At 39.1% G+C, this 22,797-nt stretch overlaps 1 protein-coding gene across 3 annotated transcripts; it reads left to right on the top strand.

Moving 5' to 3' along the window:
• The first annotated feature begins 7,970 nt into the window (after positions 1 to 7,970).
• LOC122357636 (phosphoethanolamine N-methyltransferase 3-like) lies at positions 7,971 to 19,981 on the top strand. Of its 3 annotated transcripts, XM_043257069.1 has the most exons (13): positions 8,244 to 8,385; positions 8,519 to 8,563; positions 9,096 to 9,273; positions 9,831 to 9,986; positions 15,318 to 15,454; positions 15,976 to 16,133; positions 16,213 to 16,407; positions 16,962 to 17,051; positions 17,439 to 17,528; positions 18,111 to 18,233; positions 18,757 to 18,888; positions 19,042 to 19,158; positions 19,707 to 19,981. In XM_043257069.1, the coding sequence occupies exons 3-13, from the start codon at positions 9,110 to 9,112 to the stop codon at positions 19,815 to 19,817; spliced, it is 1,473 nt and encodes a 490-aa protein (XP_043113004.1). In that variant the 5' UTR covers positions 8,244 to 8,385; positions 8,519 to 8,563; positions 9,096 to 9,109; the 3' UTR covers positions 19,818 to 19,981. The 3 variants fall into 3 exon arrangements, with proteins under 3 accessions (XP_043113003.1, XP_043113002.1, XP_043113004.1); XM_043257068.1 differs by lacking the exons at positions 8,244 to 8,385; positions 8,519 to 8,563 and adding an exon at positions 7,971 to 8,123; XM_043257067.1 differs by lacking the exon at positions 8,519 to 8,563 and having other exon boundaries at positions 8,228 to 8,385.
• Positions 19,982 to 22,797: the final 2,816 nt, after the last annotated feature.

Here is a 22,797-nt window from a genome sequence, read left to right as displayed (position 1 = left end):
ATCTTGCTAAGGAGAAGAAGAACTGGACTGTTGCCAAGTGGTCCAAAGTAATCTTTTCAGATAAGAGCAAGTTTTGTATTTGACACCTGCCCACACCGCCAAAAGCACCAAAATGAACATGGTGTTGGTGTGCTTGACTGGACGGCAAACTCACCAGACCTGAACCCTATAGAGATTATATGAGGTATTGTGAGAGGAAAATGAGAAACAAGAGAAAAATGCAGATGAGCTGAAGGCCACTGTTAAAGTACCCAGGGCTTCCATACCACCCCAGCAGTGAAAATGATCACCTTCTTGCCACGCTGAATTCAGGCAGTAATTAAAGCAAAAGGAGCCCCTTCCAAGTGTTGAGTACATGTACAGTAAATGAAGAATTGAAGAATATCATATTATGACTTAAAAACATTAATATGTTGGAATATTTGAAAACTGATGCTTTTGAACGTTGGCACCACACATGCCCAGATTTGAACTCTGTTTTCGAATCCCGTGTGAAACAGTTAAAACAGTTAAAATCTTTGTAAAAGGAAATTGAAATAGCATGGTTGCATCAGTTTTGTATTTGTTAACACTATCTGGTAGGTTTAGGGTTAGATTTGGTGTAGGAAATATTTCCAACATGATAGGGCATTAACTTTTACCAACAGTCCCTGGATATTTGAATTCGGAGCCATACCAATATCTAACTATAGAAACATAATAAAAACACAGCAATACTCACCTATGTCAACATAATAAAAATATGCCATATTTAAGCTGTGTTTCTATTTGAAACTGCGGTGAAAATTGCAGTAAGGCACATCAAACTGTGTTGCAGAAAAAAGTGCACAAAGGTACATATCTTTCGTGAGACCAGTTTGTGTCTATTAGTACAGCCTTTTTTGCAATGTTAGTGCATAGTGACCATTAAAAAATTGGGAAAATAACACGTTTTTCAAGTTTTTTCTCCAAAGATTGCATGCTTGTAATCATAATGCCATTTTAGATATTGGGTCTTGACAAACTTTACTTTTGGCATCTTAATTTCTAAGGCCCTGCCTATATGCATCAGCTACAGAGATATCTGAATGTCAATATGGCTAAATCTGTAAATTGTGCACATTTTCAGTGTTCAAAGACCAAATGTGGGTCACTTTGGCTTTACAATACTTTTTTCTGTGTACTGCAAATACATACAAGAGCTGTGTCTCTCATGGCTTGAACTGATGTTAAAACTAGGAAATTATTAAGGGTATTTACATTTGTTTTGAAAGCTGATTATGGTAAGGGGCATTGCATTTCGACCTATACTTCAGTGCTCGTGTGGTTCATCCAATCACAATGCACTGTGTCAGCTGACCAATCAGGACCAGACTGTGCTAGGGTCTTTGCAGAAAAAGAAGTGTTTGAGAGAGGTGGGACATAGAGAAACTACAATAATGTACAGTATTTGAAAAATAATGTGTTTTTTGAACATTAAAGCATATCAACATATTCTGTTAGACCAAATACATGAAACAATGATCTGTAAAAACATCATATGATCCCTTTAAAGAGAAAGGTCTGAAAATTAAATTACGATGAAACTAGGAGATGTGTCTTGTTTGTTTCTGTCAAAACAAATGAATAAGAAATCAAAGTCAGTAAAAGATGACAGAATTTGTATTTTTGGCTGATCTTTCCTTTAAAGATACTTTATTAGCACAATATGTTACTCTAACAGCACATTTTCCCTGCTACGTTATACGTGTGAACAGATTTCTATTCTGAGAGATGAGGAGAGAAAACAGACTCATAATAGAGCATGTGTAAATAGTCTGAGAAAAGAGTGAAAAGAGACTCTACCCACTCATCTGTGATTCTCAAAGGACCAGTAAGCAACATTTGGCACTGATGTTTAAAGCTGTCTACCTAATGCCAATACAACCTCACACACACACACACACACACAAGGTGTGCATCAGCAGCGGTGTGCACAGAGCTCTGCTTTGCATAAACAGCCGATTAAAGAAGCTGAAGAACTGTCACAGACTCCGGAAGTGAATGAGGCGATTCTTCAGAGAAACAGACTGCAGTATAACCAGCTGTTTCAAAAGCGACCCCAACAGACACGCGTGCGCAGCGCTATAACTCTGTCTTTTACTCAACAGCTGTGGTGCAAACAAAATGAGGCTAATTAAACACACGGCAGGAAGCTGGACTTTGTCGGTACAATGCCAAATGTAATGCTGAAGGAAACCTTGCAGGTTTGGGTCTCAAGCTGAGATGACTACAGCAAACAGCAGTAAATACAGTTGCGATCACGTTAAAACCATTTGCTAATTTTTCATTTTCCTTATTTTTCAGTGCAGAAGTAAGCTGTTTTCTGTCGGTGTGCAAGATTTCCAGTTCATTAGGCTAATGATACAAGGGGCAAATTTGAGCAATGTTGCCGGGCAAATTTAATTAATGTTGCCGTCAACAGGAAAGCAGATGAGCCCATGATGGATCTGAAGTATCCAGATATAATTTTTTTTACCTGTTTTGCTCAAACATTTGCCCCGTTCATCATCAGCCTTAGCCGCTGCTGGGACATAATCAGAAGAATAAGTAAATTGCAAAACTGCTTGCCCTGCAAACCAGTGGGTTCATCATTAAGATAATATGGCAATACAGACCAGTGTGAATTATCAAGCCATAAAACAAGCTAGAAATAACTGGAAGCAGATGACACCGGAAGCCAGACACATTACATTCACAAATGGCCGTGAGCGTTATTATGGGAAAAAGTTACAACGCTGAACTCACTTTCAAACCAAGCAGCTTTCTGTTCTTCGGCGAGGCCAAAGTGTGTGAAATGGTGTGGCGAAATTTTTTGCATTTACTCAAAACTACCGAATGAAAGGATTCCTAATGCAATTACCATAACACGTTCAGAGAAATTTCACAGAGCAATGTTAAATGTCTTTATAAGGCATGAATGGACGTGAACACATAAATGCCTTTTTTCCTATCAGTCAAATTCAATCAAAGCCATCAAAGTCAAAGGTTTGAATCCCAAGAAAGTTGCTTGGACACAAATTGTCTATAAAATGATGCAAATGGTCCTATTGGTCACAGTTAAAGGCATAATAAAACATGGAAATTCTACCAATATCATTGATATATTGTCCTTTATATATATATTTTACATTTTAGATTTTACACTTCCTGGCTTTTTTCGTGATAAGTGAGGTCTGCATAAAGTAGCTGTGATTTTTCACGAGCCGTTGTGACTTAAAAATGCAACGTCAGATCTACACAGTCATCTCCTTCAGTCAACACCCGAGCACAATACTGAACAACAACAACACTGAAACATGTCAAACAGGTTAACTAGAAGAAACCAGATCAGCTTCAAGGATCTGACAGGATTGTTATTATGAGGTGAATCAAATCTAATGTGTAAGTTATAGTAAAGACAAACTCACCGTGTCTATCTAGTCATGATGAAGATTTTACATTTCAGTTTCAGCAGGCAACTATTTTACAGCTGCGTTATTATTGAAGCTACAACTAGTCACTAGTCCAGCTACAATTAATCACAACAATGGATATACAGTTACACACGATTATATATAAATTGTTGGTTTGTTTTACACACATGCACACAGACATTAATTCATAAATGACAAATCACGAGTTGCAATAAAACTTTAGATGCACCCATAACAAAAAAAAGACAATACTTTATTAAACCTTTTCTGATCAGAAGTGTTCAAACTGGTGCACTCTGGTCCGCTTGTTTTGGGGTTTTTTTTTTACCACAGCTGTCGTCGTTTTTTTGTCTGGCAGTGGCATGTATACGACAATATTTCTAATTTGAGCAGCATTACACATTATGCATTATGCGTTTCTGGCACCCAACATCACACAATCATATATAAAGCTCCTTAGTTTGAATGGACCGACTCTTGTCTTCGACTTTTTTTGCATTCAGCTAGCACCGTGACATAATTGTCACATAATTGTCATAAATCTCTTCTATGTGATCAAATCTTTGTAAAAGGAAATTGAAATGGCATGGTTGTCAGCATTCATCTCAGTTGTCTGTCCTTGTACTAGTATAAGATTTAACATGTAAACTCTATCTATCTAGGAAATATAGCTTTCCCCTCGTTATTTTAAGTGTTAAATTATATGGAAAGTCACGCTTTCTCCTTAAATAATGCCTCACATGTAGAGAAGGTGAGATTCTACCTGAACTGAATCACAATGAAATGACATATACAGCATATAAAGCCAGCATCACTGTTTTAACAGATAATACTGAGCTCAGGTTTTTAAAAACTTTTTTTTTTTTGGTTTACGTCATCCTTTGCTATCAAAATGTTTTCTACGGATGCCAAAACACAGAAAATCAAACCTGATCTGAATTTTTCATGACTGACAAAGGTCTTGGAGGCAGTGCGTAAATGTGATTGGCACAATGTACAGTTGTATACATTTTTTAATGTGCAACATTTTGAGAATTTCTGGCTCAGTTTGTGAAGACCTCAAGTGTAAACTTTGGCTCTAGCAAAAAGTTCCGAAACATTTGGATGATTGTCTTAAAATTTTTTAAATGTTATGCTTTAGATTACTCGAAGAACATTGGCAGGTTTTGCAAGATCATACACTAAAAATGCTGTTTTAGTCCTGTAGCGTCTTTTGTTTTCCGCCCAATAATGTTCAGTCGACGGAAAATAAAGAGCTTCTGCTGTTCGGAACGACACATTTAGTGCCGCAAGATCATTAATTTGTTTTGCAATAATGTTCAGTCAACCGTTCTTCTTCGTTCTGTGTGTGTGTGTGTTTCATATATTTTCTCTCTCTTGCACATTTAGGAGCACAGCCAAACAAACTGCTGTGTTTTTGCTGAGGTGTGTAGTTTATCCGGTAACACACCTTCCCCCCCAAACAGCAATAAATGATGGCAATAAACCAGCATACACTGCTGGATCTGCCTGAACCAAGGCCAATACTTCTTGTGTGTGTGTGTGTGTGTGTGTGTGTGTGTGTGTGTGTGTGTGTGTTTGAGAGAGAGAGAGAGGCAGTAAACAACAAAATCCGATTTCCAAGCTATGTGGAGCGCTAACACTGAATTCACTGTCATCATAGTGTCAATCCAATTTTAATATGAGCTGAAACACACTAATCTTCAATTAAACCTCCAGTACAGTGCACACAGAGGGGGGTCAGTGTTTAACTCCACAATTAAAATCTGATTAACTTTATGGAAGACCATGAAGGCCTCTTGAGAAAATATCTGGAGATATGCTGCCATCTACTGCTGCTACACAGCTCTAAAAGAGACCTGAAGTAATGGCTCTTCACAAATGCAATAGGCCTATTCCTCTCGCATTGGGTTCATATACTGTGCTTTTTTCAAACTGTGTAATTAAATGGTCTGATTTTTTGTTAAATGGTCTAATTGGTATTTCTTAATATTAATATGTTTGGTTAATATTTGAATTATACACACACTGATTTCATTTGAATTTGAAAGTTTTTCATTTTTATTGCATTTAGTTTTTGTTTTAGTTTTTATTCATTTCTTTTCAGGGTTTTTCGTATTTATTTTAGTATTATGTTTACCAGATTTAATTATATTTCAGTTTTATTCATTTTAAGTAACAGGTTTTTTTTTTTAGTTAATGATAACAACCCTGCTAATGGATTAATTCAATACAAATGAGCATACAAAAATCTCAAGGTTTATTTAGTAAAACACGAATTGATATTTTGCCACTATATGATGTCACTATAATTGTCTCGCAATCATCCTGGTTTACATTTAAATAATTTCCATCCAAATTATTCCAGAAAATAATATTGCATGGACGTTAAAAAGCACTTTAACTAAAGAAGACATTGTAGATAATTCAGCACAAATATCTGTCAGCCTGGAACTGGGTCTTGAAATCATTTTCCATGTGAATCATTAGCTTATGCAACAGTTTGTTTAACACATGCGGTGGCTTAAGTAGCACAGGGACGTGGCAATTGAATAATCTGTTCAAATCCCAGAGGAAAACACTAAAGACTATGATCAACATCACACCATAGTCCGATGCTGAGAGTCTGTGTCAGTCCAACCTAACCACTGAACTATGATCTCATGTTTACACTCCTCAGGTGCGTGTTGGACCGATGGCAAACACGAACTAGACCGGTAATTTAATACTACTAGTTTACTGCCATGTGAGCAAGTACAATTAAATTCTTACACATAAAAACAGAACCCTGCAGTATAAAAATAGCACAATTAAACATGTACAAAACTTCACAGCAGAAGTATAAAAACATATGAAAATATGAATATATGTGTGTCTGTGCGTAATGCATTACCAGTGTATTTTTGCATTTTAAATTTGGTTGGTTGCTTTTGGACTTTGGTTTAGTGATGAACATTTTAATGAAAAATTAGGGCACTCTGTGAGTTTGTGCCCTGTGGTGGGTTAATGAACAGCATGTCTTGCTCTTACATCATCTGTCCTTTGCTGAACTCTGTTTTATCTCCAGTATCCTGATAAAGAGTACTAGGTGATATGTAGACACGAGTAACACTATTATATTATTTCGATGACATTATTTTAGGCCTTTGTGCAGAGTCACAATGTCAAACTATTTTTAAAAACATCATATAGCCACATTATTATGTAGGCCAAGTGGATTTATAGTATTGTATTTAAAATCACGGACTTACACTGTTGCTTAATATATTGGGGTCAGTTTTGAAAAAAAGACTGGGCTGCATTTATTTAATCAGAAAATACAGTAAAAAATTTCATTTCATGAAATTTTGTTATATGCTGAACAAAAACGACTTTTCAACATCATTGTTCCAGACTTCAGCATCATACAATCCTTTAGAAATCATTCTAATATGTTGATTTGCTGCTCAAGAAACATTTATGATTATTACTAATGTTAAAAACAATTGTGATTCTCCACATTTTTTGTGGAAACTGTGATATATTTTAATTTTTCAGGATCTGGCGGTGAATAGATAGTTTGAAAGAACAGCATTTTTGAAATATAAATATATAACACTATCAATGTCTTTAAGTTTTGTCAGTATCTTGCAGAATAGAAGTGTTAATTTGCGCTCTTTTATTATTGTTAATATATTTTGTCATTTGTGGCTATCATAAGGGTACAAACGTCAACTCAGGGCAAGAGGACATATTTTACTTTATAAAGTATGTGTCATGCTAATAAGCATGATATAGTGTAGTTTTTATAACAAAAAAAAATATTTTTATCGATGCATTGAAAAATATATTTCATATTTTCAATTTAGTTAGTTACTTAGCTAGTTAGTTAGAATATAACATTACCATAACATTAACCATAAACCGCAACGTTACTTTATATTTACAGTAAAGGCAAATTCCAATTATGACAATGTACCTTAGTTATTTACTTAGTATTGTTTTAGTTTCAGTTCATTACAATAACCCTGGGTGTCACTTTTTTATTTAAATGTATTTATTTATTCATTCTTTTTTTCTTTTAATGTAGGCTACCTTGTCATAAATAAATAAACAAAACACCTTCAAAAAAGATAGATTATATTATTAATATATTTAGTAGCATGCAAACTAGACCGCTGGTTTTCAGCGATGTGGAATCTTTTTCTGCTAAATGAAATATAAAACGATTGCTTACATCATTAAGCACAACATATAACGCAAAAGCAACACAACATGGACCAACACGAACACAATATCAAACATCTCAATAAGGGATTGCATTACACACTAATTACCATATTAACTGGTGGCTGTTAGTTTAAACGTTTCTCTTTACGTTTTAGCAGCTTTTGGTTCCAGACTGCATGAGGCAATATTGCGCAACGAGCGCGCATTCCTGTCTAGAGCGCGCATGAGGCGCGTCAGCACTTTTTTTCAGCAGAAGCCGGTCCGCGTGTAGAGCATTAATTACACGTTACGTTTTTCGCTTGTTTCATAATTCCGCATCACCATTACTAAGTCCGAGGAGGAGCATGCCGGCGTCTCTCTCTCTTCTCCATTTCTCCAATCAGAAACTGTAAGAATATGGTCTCATTCAGGTTTGACGCCTCCCTCTCCAAACGTCTGTGAACGAAGCCGGGCGGAACGCGCATCCAGTCCGGGCGTAAGGTAAGGGAATCCCGTTCCATCAATTTCGTAACCCCCATGATTTCAGTATCATTATTATTCATGCGTAAAGCGCAGGTCTCCTCCCCTCGCCCTAGTGGTCAGCAGGGTTTATTGGTCCTGAGTAATCTAGACCGGGACAGGACAGCACGTATGACTGTTTAAAGAGACTGACTGATCAAACTGTTCTGGTGCTAAAGAGTTTGATTTATATCTGTATATTCCGTTTTGTGATTTTATTCTATTTCACTGATAATGGAAAAAGGTAGGACAAAAAGGACATTTTTTCCTATTTCAACACTGCTTGAGATGAAGAAATACAACTTAAATGATTTCTTTACACGTAACTCACTTTGGAGTGATGTAATTAGCTCATTATAGTTTAATTTGCAAATTAGTATTTAGGGAATGACCCAAATGGGTTTTTGAATACTGCTGTCAAGGTGAGAACATTTTCTTTCCTCAATGCCAGTATTTTTGGAAATATTGCTTGTATGTTTTATCTCTTCATTCAAACATTTCTCAGTTTAGCCTTACAGGATAGAACTTTAAAATAATGTTTGGATCATTTTTGGACTTCAGTTTTTATTGTAGACACATTTTGCAGTATGGTACAGTATATAGGAGATGGACAGATGTCTGGCGAACATATCATTAAGAGAACATATATATCATAAAAAAGGGAAATTATCACTTATTTTGCATAATAATTATGCAATATAATCCCCAAAAATAATTTTTTTATATTAAATTCAATGTGTTGCTTAACATTTTTTTGTTGTTTTACAAACATGGAATGAAGATGTTCAGAATTAATATACACTTGGCATCACTGGTTTCATGAAGAATCTTTAAAATCCATTTAATATTTCTGTATATATCTTATTATTGCACTCTGGTCTTTTTTTAAATAGTTTTAGTTTTTGTAAAGGTAACCACCTCAGTGTCCTTACCTGATGGGGTTTGTCTCCATAGAAACCGAGCGAAACATGATGACGGAGTTCTGGAAGGAACATTCCAAGTCTGCGACAGTAGAGGAGATGATGCTAGATTCAAACGCTCAGGAACTGACCCAACACGAGCTGCCAGAGATTCTGTCCCTGCTTCCTCCTCTGGCTGGTTCTGATGTGCTGGAACTCGGTGCAGGAATCGGGTCAGTGATCACATTGTCTTTGAAGTTGGATTCTCTGATGTTTGGGTGAACCATACGAACGTATTTCACCCTAAAATCAAATTAGCAGTTAATGTTTTAAATAATTAGTAATAATTTTAAATATTAGGTTTAATGTTAGCACTAAAATCATTGTAAATGACCATAATATGAACACAGTACAACATACTTATTATTTAGGATACAAAGTATTTAGGATATATTTAAGATATATACAATATATATAAACAGCACTATAAAAATTACGAGATCAGTTCGTGGCAATATATGCTTTTACGTTAATTGAAAATAATCAAACCAATTAATTTTTACAAAGTTTTAAACATGACTCAAAATGAAAAACATAGAACATTAGTTCAACAATACTTTTTGTATATAGTATACAATTATATGCAGCAATGCAATTATGTGTCTCAGTGAAAATCTTGTGGAAACTAATTGAAAGGTCAAATGGTCAGGTAATCTGTTTCTTGGCCAGTACTAAGCTTTTAAGCATGGTTTATTTGCTGCATTGTTATTACGACCTTTGCTCTTTTCAGTCGTTTCACGCGTCACCTCATTGGCAAGGCTCGTCACGTGACTGCTGTGGATTTCATGGAGAAGTTTGTGGAAAAGAACAGAAAGGACAACAGTCACCTGGGCCACGCTGAATTCATCCAAGCTGATGTCACAAAGCTGGACTTCCCTAAACACAGGTACTTGTGTATATTCAGCCACATAAACACAGCTACAGTGTGTGCAGGATTATTAGGCCAGCCAATATTCAGATTTTACCAATACTAAACCACGTCAATTTCAACAACTGCTATTCATTTTGTATGTAATCATCATTTATATGAGATATATTATTTTTAATGAGAGCTGGAAGTGAAAATGGCTTATTTTCAGATCGGCATAATTAAGCAGATTTTCTTTTACAGATAGAATGTGGCAAAAAGATTTTTCATACACTGAAATGTTGAAATTATTAAATGCCTGTGAAAAAGATGATGCAAAATTAAGGTGTGATTAGGAACAAGATTATGGTTCAATTTAGGAACATATGGGTAGGTTTAAGGATTAGTTAAGGTGTAAGTGTCATGGTAGTGGTTTGTGAGAGAAAGCACTCAACGAGGAAAAATAAACTTTTTAAACAATTTTAATCTTCTAGGAACTAAAACACTACAGCTACAGGCTGGTAGGTTGGTAGGCAGGCAGGCAGACAGGACACTGTACTGAGAAGGCAGATGCCGACGTAGAATCCATATGCAGAAGTTTAGAAGAATTTAGAAGAAGGATAGAGCAACAGACAAACGTAATTCAGGCAGAGGGTCATACACAGGCAGGCTGTCCGACAGGATGACAGGTTAAGGGGAGAATCCAAGAGACGGTGTTCATCAAACAGGCAATGGATCCAGGCAGTGAATCCAAACAGGTAAACAGATCAAATGGCAGGTCTTAGAATCGGTAGTCAGGCAAACAGGCAGAGATCATACACTTGGCAGTCAGAAGAGCAATAATAATAGAATGCTTGGTAAGGCAGTGAAACTGGCAATACTTTGCGTCGAGCTCATGGAGGGCCTCTGGATATAAAGTCCTAAACAGGAAATGAGTGTAGAAGTAGAGGGAGCACAGCTAGTACTCGGGTGAGGGCTCCCTCTGCTGGCTAGGTGTTATAGAATCCCCCCCCTCTAGGAGCAACTCTAGGAGGCGGTGGTTCAGGACTCTCACAACCGGGGTCAGCATCCAGGAGAGACACATGAAAGGATGGAGAGATTCTATAGTTAGCAGTAGTATAGTTGTGGGTGGTAACCTGAGGTAAGACTGATGTTGATGTCGAGGTGTTTGCAAAACACTCGCCAGACTTAGGACGTGAATTGAGTACCATGTTCACTCACAATGCCCTCTGGTAGACCATAAATCCTGAACAAATTCTGAAAGAGAGCAAGAGCAGTTTCCATGGCTGTGGGGAGTCCTTTCATTGCAACTAAACGGCAGGATTTAGAGAAGTGATCGATTATGACCACGATAGTAGTGAAGGTATTGGATGGTGGTAAATCTGTGACAATGGATAGGTGAGACCAAGGACATTCGGGAATGGGCAATGGTTGGAGTAGGTCTGACGGTAGTTCCTTCGGAGTTTTGGATTGGGCACACACTTGACAAGGTTTGACATAGTTGGTAATGTGTTTTGCCATTTCAGGAAGGAATTTTGAATGAGGGCAGTGGTTCGAGATATACCTGGATATTCTGCGCTGATAGACGTATGCAACCAATGCATCTTTCATAGTCTTTGTCGTAGATTTGATGGCACGTACTGTTTGTTTTGTGGACATTGCAGGGGTGACGGTTCATGTTGTTGGGCTTGTTGAATTTCCTCCATTATGTCCCAAGATACTGGAACCAGGATGACTGATGGTGGGAGGATGGGTTCTGGATCAGAGCTTTCAGTGGGGAGGTCATGACGTCTGCCTTGCTGTTCTTACTCCCTGGCCGGAAGGTGACAGTGAAATGGAACCGGGTGTAAAACAGGGACCATCGAGCTTGGTGTGGATTCAGTTTTTTAGCACTCTTAATATATTTCAAGGTTTTTAAGGTCCGTGATTACTTGACGGGATTGATAGTACCTTCCAGCCAGTGACGCCAGCCACTCCTCTATTGCGGCCTTCATAGAGAGCAGTTCCTTGTTCCCAACATCGTAATTACGTTCTGCTGACATGAGTTTACGGGAGAAAAATGCACATGGAAGGGGGCTTGCCTGTCTCTGAAGATGTCTGGGAGAGAATTGCACCAATGCCACAATCTGATGCATCCACTTCCACAATGAAAGGTTGTTCAAGTATTTCAAAATTGGAGCGGACTTGAATCTTTTCTTCAGTGATTGGAAGGCTTGGTTTGCTTCTGCAGTCCATTTGAATTTTGCTGGTTTGCCCTTGAGCAACGATGTCAGTGGTGACGCAACCTGGCTGAAGTTTCGGGTAAACGTCTATAAAAATTAGCAAATCCTAAGAACCTCTGTAATTCTTTGACAGTTGTAGGTTGAGGCCATTGAGTTCATCCATCTTAATTCTGTGATGGCTAATTTGATATCCCAAGAATGAGGTTTTTCTGACATGGAATTCACATTTCTCTGCCTTGACAGAGTTGGTTGTGTAGCAGACGTGAGAGGAGGGGGTGGACATGAGTGATGTGTTCGGTTTCACACTTTGAATAGATTAAGATGTTATCAATGTAAGCTACAACGAATTGATTGATGATATCTCTGAAGATTTCATTGATAAATGACTGGAAGACAGCAGGTGCATTAGCAAGTCCATATGGCATAACAAGATACTCAGTGCCCCCTGGTGGCGAGAAAAGTCAACCGAGTTGCATGGGTTCAGAAACTTGGCTACTTGGCTTGGTTTAAAACTTGTGGCTATACTTGTCTTTGCTTTGGGTGCCCGTTTCATCAGGTTATATATCTTAATAGCAAGAGTGACAAAGTCTGTGAAGGATAATTCCTCCTCTGTAGCTCACAGGTCAGGCTTTGAAAAAACACAGCTTTTAAGGCAACATCATTCCATCTACTTTGAGCCGCTAGCGTTCTAAACTCGATGGCGAATTTAGCGACGGATTGGTGCCCTTGGGTAATCAGCAGTAGTTGTGTGGAAATATTTTTACCTTCAGCAGGATACAAAGGGTTTGGGAGGAAGTTCGCTAATGAACTGTCAGGTGCTCATTGACTTTCAGGAGTTGCTCTTGATAACTCTTGAGAATTTCACTCTGGTAAGTGAACGCCACTTGTAGGCTCGAAACTTCCGCTGGATTCGAAGGTGGCAAAGTATTCTGTAATAAAGGAGGCGGATGCCAATGTAGAATCCATGTGCAAAAGTTTATTAGAGGACAGAGCAACAGACATAAACATAATTCAGGCAGAGGGTCATACACAGGCAGGCTGTCCAACAGGATGACAGGTTAAGGGGAGAATCCAAGAGATGGTATTCAAGGTGCGTCCTCGCAACGAAAAAACAAAAAACAAAACAAAACTGGGAACTTGGTAGGAGGTTCCGGTGGAGGACGGGCCCCAGGAGGGGTTGGCAAATGGACTCCAGGGAGGTGCAGATGGAGGGAGGAGCCAGGGAAGAGACAGGAGGAGTGAGGAGCAGGAGAAGATCCAGAGGACCCAGAGCACAGCCATGATGAGCCACGGTGGAGCCGACAGAGGGAGGAGCCATGGAGGAGGAATGGCCGTTGACGGCGGAGCAGGTAGTGGAGGAGACTGAGGCGACGGATGGTCGACGATAGACCAAGGCGGAGCCGAAGGGATGATGGAGCCTGGTGGAGTGGGTGTACTGATGGGCCACGGGGGAGAGGAGGGAGCTAGGAGCCAAAGGGGGAGCCGACGGGTCTACGGGCCAATGTGGAGTCCAGGACTCTGAGGCCTGGACGATGAGGCGATGGATCCTCCACCCACAACAGCGATGGTGACCGACAGACCCATGGCGAACACCAGATGGTGAGCTGAGGATGAGCGCAAGGGCTGCTGGGAAACATTGATGCCGGATGGTAAGGGTGGAAAAACTTGGAATGTAGATACATGGACTGAACAGTCATTGGTGAGTTACATGACACCAGCACCCACTCAACGTAACAGGTGAAGCTCTCTTGAGGACCGTTCCCGGACAGCTTAGCTTGAATGGAGGCGTTTAGTCTACGGAAGTAAAACCCGCACAGAAAGCTGTCCTTGTAACGAAGAAGGTCTCTGTATAGTCCTCGACAGAGCAATCCCCTTGCTTCAGCAGGAGGATGAGGACATTCGGGTTGACGAATCAAAAAAAAAAAAAAAAAAAAAAAAAGGAAAACACGCTGCTAATTACTTTTGCACGGTCGGTTCTTCTGTCACGGTAATGGTTTGTGAGAGAGAGAGCACTCAACAAGGAAAAATAAACTAAACTAAAAAAAAATCTTCTAGGAACAAAATAAACACTACAGTTACAGGCTGGTAGGCAGGCAGGCAGACAGGACACAAAACCACATGCATTAAAAGATGAGAACCGACAATTAAACAGAATCAAACCGGAACTTAAATACACACAGGAATTGACTAAACTAAGACACAACTGAAGACAATGATACAATTAACAGGAATGGAAGGTAGGGCACACAGACAAAAACAACAAGAGTCCACGTGTGACAGTAAGGGATAGGTCAACAATGTTATTACTTATATAGGTAACTAAATATAAGTAAAACTTGTAGGTACAAAATAAGTGCATAGTACCAGATTGAAATCTAAATGTGGGTAAATAGTAGTTAAGGCCACCTAATATAAAGTTGGACCGATATATTAATGGCATACAACTTAAAAATGAATAATTAGGTGTTAGACCAAGAATAAAAGCATCAGAAACACTTTATAGTGCCACCATTTACCAATATACCTAGAGTCTCCAGATGACATGAATTTGGTCTATGAACTTCTGTGTTCACCTCAAGATGTCATTATTCCATCATATTGACTTTCACACTAATGTTTGACCCTGTTTATGTTATGACAATGTCTCTTAATCAGCTCCGTTACACCAGAAGTACAAGGTCTCTGAGACTTTTATGAGCTGAAATGAAATCATGATAAAGTCATGTCATGAAATAGATAAAGACTGATTTTTAAAAGCATTTTTTAGGCAAATAGGCTAAGAGTGTCACTGCTATGATTCTCATTTTACAAGACACTGACTAGCCAAATGTTTGGATACACCCCTGAGGAGTATTTGTAGTCCATTTTTCTAGAAAAAAAGTAAATAACAAATGTGTATACAGTATGTCAGCTGTTAGTGTAAAAGACTTCACAGCTTTACTCTTCGATATAAAGCTTCTTTATTAGCACTGAGGGCTCCATGATGAGCATTTCACATCTGTAGAATCTTTCCACAAAAGTTTCTTTATAGCAGAAAGATTTTTTTTAGATGATTAAATTTCAATTTCATTGGGTATAAAAAGATCTAAGAGGATGCAGCCCATCTCATTTGATTTTTACTTCATCTCTCTGACATTTTCTGTTTCAGTTTTGACGTGGTCTTCTCTAATTGGCTGTTGATGTATCTGAGTGACCAGGAGCTGAAGTCATTGGCTGAGAAGTTCCTCACGTGGCTCCGCCCAGGAGGATACTTGTTCTTTAGAGAGTCATGCTTTCACCAGTCAGGTTAGAGAAACAACACCCTGTAATCTGACACTTAATGGCACTGATTTATTATTATTATTATTATTATTATTATTATTATTATTATTATTATTATTATAAATAACAAAATGCAATTACTCATTTTATTAACTATTACTAGAGATTTTTTCTTTCATATAGTGTAGTGTTTAGAATAATCAAAATGTTATTTTATTTTTGTTACATTATATTTTAAATTTATCAATTTTGAGGGGGTTTTTTTTTCCATTTTCATTACTTTTGCTTAAAATAAGTTTAAAATGTGATTTTATTTTTGCTATACAAAGTTAAACTATATGAACTACATTAGAAATGTTGTCTTAATTAGCTTAATTTTTTTTGCTATATTTTATCTGAGTTAAAGTCAAAGGTTTTAGTTATTTATTATAGCTTTCCTATAGTGTGCACTGATCCTCATGCTTTATTCATCCTCATCTTCATTATATTATGGTATAAAACTTTAGGTTTTTCTATACGTTTGAATGTCTTTTTGATGTCCACAGGTGACTGTAAGCGAGATTTTAACCCCACGCACTACAGAAGCCCTGCTTACTACAACCACCTGATGACTTCACTCTTGCTGGATGAATCAGATCAGACAGAGAAGAAATGCTACGGGTTTGACATGGTGCTCAATAAGACAGTTCAGACCTATGTGAAGGTAAACCAGTTAGTCAGCAAACTATTTTAAAGGACATGAACTCAGTATAATAAACTGAAATAGAAATGCTTTGTCTTAGATGAAGAACAACCAGAACCAGTTGTGCTGGCTCATACAGAAAGTTCGGCGTGATGTTGTACAGCAGCATCAGGGTGGCTTTACCACATTTCAGGAGTTTTTGGATAACCAGCAGTACACCAGAAGAGGAATCTTACGTTATGAGAAGATGTTCGGCTCAGGATACGTCAGCACAGGTGGATTCAACACGACCAAGGTCAGGGTGCAGAATTTGGAGCGTCATGCATGGTCAAAAATCCCATATGAACTTTATTAAAAATAAAAAGAAAGAAGAATTACATTTATTAATTACAATCTACCTTTTCGAAAAAAAACCAGTATATCACTTTTTTCATTAACGAGTATGTTTTTAAAGAATTAATTTTTATGAATCAATGTTTTAGAATGAATCGCAGATGAATGAATGAGTCAAGGGCTCATGTTAAAGATGGCTGCTTGTTTCGTTTGTAAATGAATATGCATTTTTTAATAAATCAGTTGAATAAATCATTTAATGACTCATTCATTCATAAAGACGGAAACTTATTTTGTTCCTTCCTGAACAAATTAATAGCGTTTTTGAACCTATCATCTAAAAGAATCATTAATTAATGTATTTTATTTCTGTTCTGAGGATTCCTCTCTTTTGGCTCATGGCTCAGCAGTGGAGAACTACTGATCTCTTAATTCTCACTGTTATCTCATTTTAGTGAATAATTAATAGTTTGTTTTCTCTCAATGTCTTTGATAAATTAATCTGTAACCTGTTAGGAGTTTGTTGATATGCTGAACTTGACTGCCGGACAGAAGGTTCTTGATGTGGGCTGTGGGATTGGAGGTGGAGATTTCTACATGGCCAAGGTGAGCCAAAGGTTGACAGGTTATGGATTTATGTGTTGCTTCAGAACATGTTTTACCTTCCTTAAAGCAATAGTTCACCAAAAATGAAAATTCTGTGGAGTACTATGGAACTCAATGGTGACTCAAAACAAAATCTTCCTTTGTAAATTCCTTCCTTGAGTAAATTATGACAGAATTTAAATTTTTGGGTGAACTATTTCTTTAATTGTGTATTTCTCAAGATCTTTAAACAAGCAAACAATTAAATACTATCATACATAAATTCCTTTTTTTCTGTTTTGGTGTGGTTCATTCTGAGCACATTTACATGATCATTCAAAGTTGTAGTTTATGATTACTGTGATATGATTAATTGCTAATTTACTGAATGATTTTTTTTAATGACAGACCTTTGGGGTGGAGGTTCTGGGCATGGACCTGTCATCAAACATGGTGGAGATCGCGATGGAGAGAGCCATCAAGGAGAAAGTGCCATTAGTATGTTGAGTTCTTCAGCAAAAACCAAGCAACACCCTGGCAACCACTCACAATACCCTGGTAACCATATAAAATGCCAAACTACTCAGAACAGCTTTGCAACTGCATTAAAATACTGACAACCAACCATAACAAACTTGTAACTCCATAGCAAAAGCAACAACTCAATAGTTTTGCAATGACATACAGACGTGGACAAAATTGTTGGTACCCTTTGGTCAATGAAAGAAAAAGTCACAGTGGTCACAGAAATAACTGTTATCTGACAAAAGTAATAATAAATAAAAATTCTATAAATGTTAACCAATGAAAGTCAGACATTGTTTTTCAACCATGCTTCAACAGAATTATTTAAAAAAATAAACTCACGAAACAGGCAAAAAACAAAACAAAGTGCAAAGCAACACCCTAGCATTCTAGTACTAATATTTTCCACAGGAAATCTCTTTTAAATGTGAAGTAGTTGCATTTTATATTAAAACTACAGACACTTCACATAGCTTTGAGAATGCACAGAGCTGCATTCTGGGAAAGCTCAGACTCACTCAGCACTTCCTGATAAAGTCTGTCCTTCCTCTGCAGGTGCAGTTTGAGGTGTCAGATGCCACAAAAAGAAGGTTTCCTGATGCCGCGTTTGATGTGGTTTATAGCAGAGACACGATTTTGCATATTAGGGACAAACCTGACCTCTTCAGAAAGTTTTATGTGAGTGTTTTCACCGGTAAAAGCCGGCATGTGTGCATTATTTTAATGCCTGTCACTTCATATGTCACAGAAGTAGCAGTAGTAGTATATTTGTACGTGTGAGCAAGTGTGTGTGTGTGTGATTATATATACAAATGATGATCTGTGTTGTAGATGTAAATATACTGTCATTGGGTAGCTGTTCCAGTCAGTATATCTGTGTAGGTGTTTGGGTATGTGGTTTTAACTTCACCTTGAGCCTTCTTTGTTTTTTTTTACGAAGTCTCAAATGAGTGACGCATTATGTATGCCTTATAAAAACAAGCCTTTGCATTTGTGCTGAACTACTGAGGATTCGAACCAAGTAGTCAAATGCAGTGATGTGCAGTAAACAATTACTGACGAGGAAACAATTCTCAGGAAATAAGAGCAAAAAATTAGCATGTTCTGCCCTCTACTGGACGAATGAGATATTGTCTTAGAAGTACCTGATGAAAGAATATGTATTTTGAGGTAAACCGTACTTTTAATGTGTGTGTTTCAGTCATGGCTGAAGCCAGGCGGGAAACTTCTGATCAGTGACTACTGCTGTGGAGAGAAGCCTTGGTCTCCAGCGTTTCAGGATTACATCAACCAGCGGGGATATATCCTCTACACACCTCAGAGATACGGAGAAGTACAGACCACATAAAATCATAGTGTACCATTAAAGCTTCTTTTCACTGAAGTTTATTATTGATCTGTTATTTAATACTAATATCAGTCAACGCTGGATATGCCAACAAAGCTGGCACAGGGCCAAAGTGTGTTTGTTTGTGTGTGTTTTTAGTTCCTGACTGAGGTGGGATTCAGGAATGTTCGTGCTGAGGACAGAACAGAGCAATTTATTCAAGTCATAAAGGCTGAACTGCAGAGAGCCGAGGAGATGAAAGATGAGTTTATACAGGTAAACACATACTCCTGCATTACATTTACAACCTCACATTTGCATGCTATTGAAGGAAATATTTTCCCCTTTTTAATTGAAGGTACTGAAGACATGTTTCAATTTCATTTAAGAAGTAGTTCAAAAATGCTAATGCTCCCAACCTTTCAATGCAAGCCATCCATGATGTAGATGAGTTTATTTGTTCATGGCAAGAAATGACCTGCTCAACAGGAGATGCTCTGCAATGGATGGGTGCCGTCATCATGAGAGAAAATCATCACAATTCATATATATTATGAAGAGATGACACATATTTTATCCAGAAGCAACAGTTAAAAATGCCTTAAAGACATTTATTCTGACGGCACCCATTCACTTCAGAGGATCCACTGGTGAGCAAGTGATGTAACGATACATTTCAAATCTCTTATGAAGAAACAAACTCATCTACATCTTGAATGACCTGAGGGTGAGTACATTTTTCATTTTTGGGTGAACTTTGCATGAATATTGTTGGAAAGGAAGCAGCTTACCGTGTACTCTTGTAATCTCGGTCTCCCCCACAGGAGTTCTCCCAGGAAGACTATGATGCCGTTGTAAACGGATGGACAGAAAAACTGCAGCGCTGCAAGACTGGAGACCAACGCTGGGGGCTTTTCTATGCTACCAAAGAATGAGAGAAAGGAAGAAACCAACAAATTATCAATTTTTAAATCAATATATTTCAGATGCTACATTAAGCTTGCTGTTCTAATTCTGTGAATTGCACAGCACATTGATTTGAGTATCAGAGCTGTAAAGCAGACATACTGTTATATAGCAAAAATTAATAAATTATTAATAAAAAAATTCCGCTTTTCTGTATTATTTTTGTTTTGATTTTATATGCGTCTTCCATTATTTTCACTTTTGTTTTTCCGTGTTTGACATAATTTGGCCAGTGTAATCATATATGGCATTTTATGTAACCCAGAACAGAGAACATTGTAACCCCTAGCCAGCAGAGGGAGCCCTCACTCGAGTACTAGCTGGGCTCATCCTCTGCTCTCATTTCCTGTTTGGAGGCCTTTATAACAAAAGGCCACCCGTAGAGACAATGCGAAGTATTGCCAGTTAACCTGCCTTACAGAGCCTACTCCCTACATGACAACTAGCATAGAAAGCCCAGAAACCCTCAATCATGTTCAAATCCCTTCTTATTACCAGGATCTGACTTTTTAGCAAGACAAAAGCCACACAACTACCCCCGCACCGTCCTTGGGATTGCACCATTGATCTACTCCCCAATGCTATGCCTCCCAAAAGCAAAGTCTATCCACTGTCCAGAACTGAAAGTCAGGCCATGAAAGAGTACATCTCCGAAGCCCTCGCCCTCGCGTTTTATCCGCCCGTCGACTGCCCTTGTGGCAGCTGGGTTCTTCTTTGTAGAAAAGAAGGGTGTAGGGTTGAGACCATGTATTGACTATCGGGGGCCTTAATAATGTTACTGTCAAGTTCCGCTACACACTTCCACTTGTTCCTTCTGCTCTGGAACAACTACGAGAGGCTACCATATATACCAAGTTAAAAAAAATGCAGTGGGTACACACTTCCCTTAGTGTGGGACACCCCGGTATTTCCTGAACTCTTCACCTGGTGCAAAACCCGTTCTGGTGGCCCAAGATGGTCAGAGAAGCCTGGTCACTACCTTTGTCAAGTCATGCCACGTCTGCACTCAGTCCAAGACACCAAAGGAACTACCCTCCGGACTCCTCCAGCCTCTGCCCATTCCGCAAAGTCCCTGGTCCCACCTTTCCATCGATTTTGTAACCGACCTACCTCCCTTCAATAACTGCACCACCATATTAGTTGTGATTGACAGATTCTCAAAATCATGCCGCCTGATTCCACTTAAAGGACTTCCCACTGCTATGGAAACAACCCAGGCCTTCTTCCATCACGTCTTTTGTATTTATGGTTTACCAGAGGACATTGTAAGAACTTCTCTTCTTCAGTGTATGCGTCCCCCTGTGTCCGTTCATCAGCAGTACAGAACAAATTCAGGCGCCTGGAAGCAGCAGTCGGAACAAACCACACGAGTGAAATCAAATCTGGTTTATTCAGAATGCAGCTTAACACAGAGAGAAAAACATCAGCATATATATAGCTCTTATGGGGCGTTGACCTCTATTGCATAGCTGGACATGCCTCAACTGCCCACTACGGAGAGGACAAAAGACAACTCCATATACGGGGTGAAGATTCACAAAACTAGCAGACTAGAGACAAAGCAACTCTATATAAGGAATGAAAGACTACAGAGTTAGCAGAGAAACCTGAAACTATACCTGCAGGGCGAAAAGGGACTAGACCAATTGTCATACTTTGCTCACACACACACAGTAATAGAGGATTAATTCTCTCAGTCCCCTCTTTTAGGCTGAAGAGCCTAATTTCTGGCCATTGGAGTATAACGAGAACCTGTCATACTGTCAGTTGTGGCATACACACGATCCATCAAACATCTCAAAATGCATGGTCCAAAAACACAAAGCAAAACAGATTATTAAAATTGGTACAAGCATAATAAAGAAAGCAGTCATCCAGCCAAACAGGTGATGTAAAATACCCCACCCCCAGTCCTGTATCTTTTGTTCATCATCATTGGCTTGCCCCCTTCAGGTTGGTGGGGAGCTCCTGCCTCAGGTGGAGGAGTTTAAGTATCTTGGGGTCTCGTTCACGAGTGAGGGAAGGATGGAACGAGAGATTGACAGACGGATCGGTGCAGCTTCTGCAGTAATGCGGTCGCTGTACTGGTCTGTCATGGTGAAGAAAGAGCTGAGCCGCAAGGCGAAGCTCTCGATTTACCGGTCGATCTTCGTTCCTACTCTCACCTATGGTCATGAGCTTTGGGTCATGACCGAAAGAATGAGATCCCGGATACAAACGGTCGAAATGAGTTTCCTTCGTAGGGTGGCTGGGCGCTCCCTTAGAGATAGGGTGAGGAGTTCGGCCACTCGGGAGGAGCTCGGAGTAGACCCGCTGCTCCTCCACATCGAGAGAGGCCAGCTGAGGTGGCTCGGGCATCTGTTCCGGATGCCTCCCAGACGCCTCCCAAGGGAGGTGTTCCGGGCATGTCCCACCGGGAAGAGGCCCCGGGGAAGACCTAGGACACGCTGGAGGGACTATGTCTCTCGGCTGGCCTGGGAGCGCCTCGGTGTCCCCCGGGAAGAGCTGGAGGAAGTGTCTGGGGAGAGGGAAGTCTGGGCGTCCCTGCTTAGACTGTTGCCCCCGTGACCCGGCCTCGGATAAGCGGAAGAAAAAGAAGAAGATCATACAAGTCTTCTGCAACCTTTTTCATTTCCTTCACAGCATGGCCCACAGCACCAGCAGGTTCATCCTCAGCTGGGACGTACGTACAACACTGATCACCAACCAGAGCACATACTCCACCCTTTTTTTTGCCAGCAACATGTCCAGGGCTAGTCGATTCTGTGTGGTCATCAGACGCAGAGCACCCAGCTCCCTCTGCGCTCCGTCTAATCCAATTTTGGTGTCATTAACAAATTTAGCCAGACGGTAGTGCAGAACTTCGGTCTGATGCCACAGATCACTGACACCATACGTGAGCACCAAAGAGGTACAGAACCGGTGCCATTTAGTTGAGAGTTGTAGTCA

The sequence above is a fragment of the Puntigrus tetrazona genome, chromosome 14 (genome assembly GCF_018831695.1).
Source record: "Puntigrus tetrazona isolate hp1 chromosome 14, ASM1883169v1, whole genome shotgun sequence".
Taxonomy (NCBI): Eukaryota; Metazoa; Chordata; class Actinopteri; order Cypriniformes; family Cyprinidae; genus Puntigrus; species Puntigrus tetrazona.
Note: the sequence above shows the minus strand (reverse complement) of the source record. Positions and strands in the feature narration are given on the sequence as shown.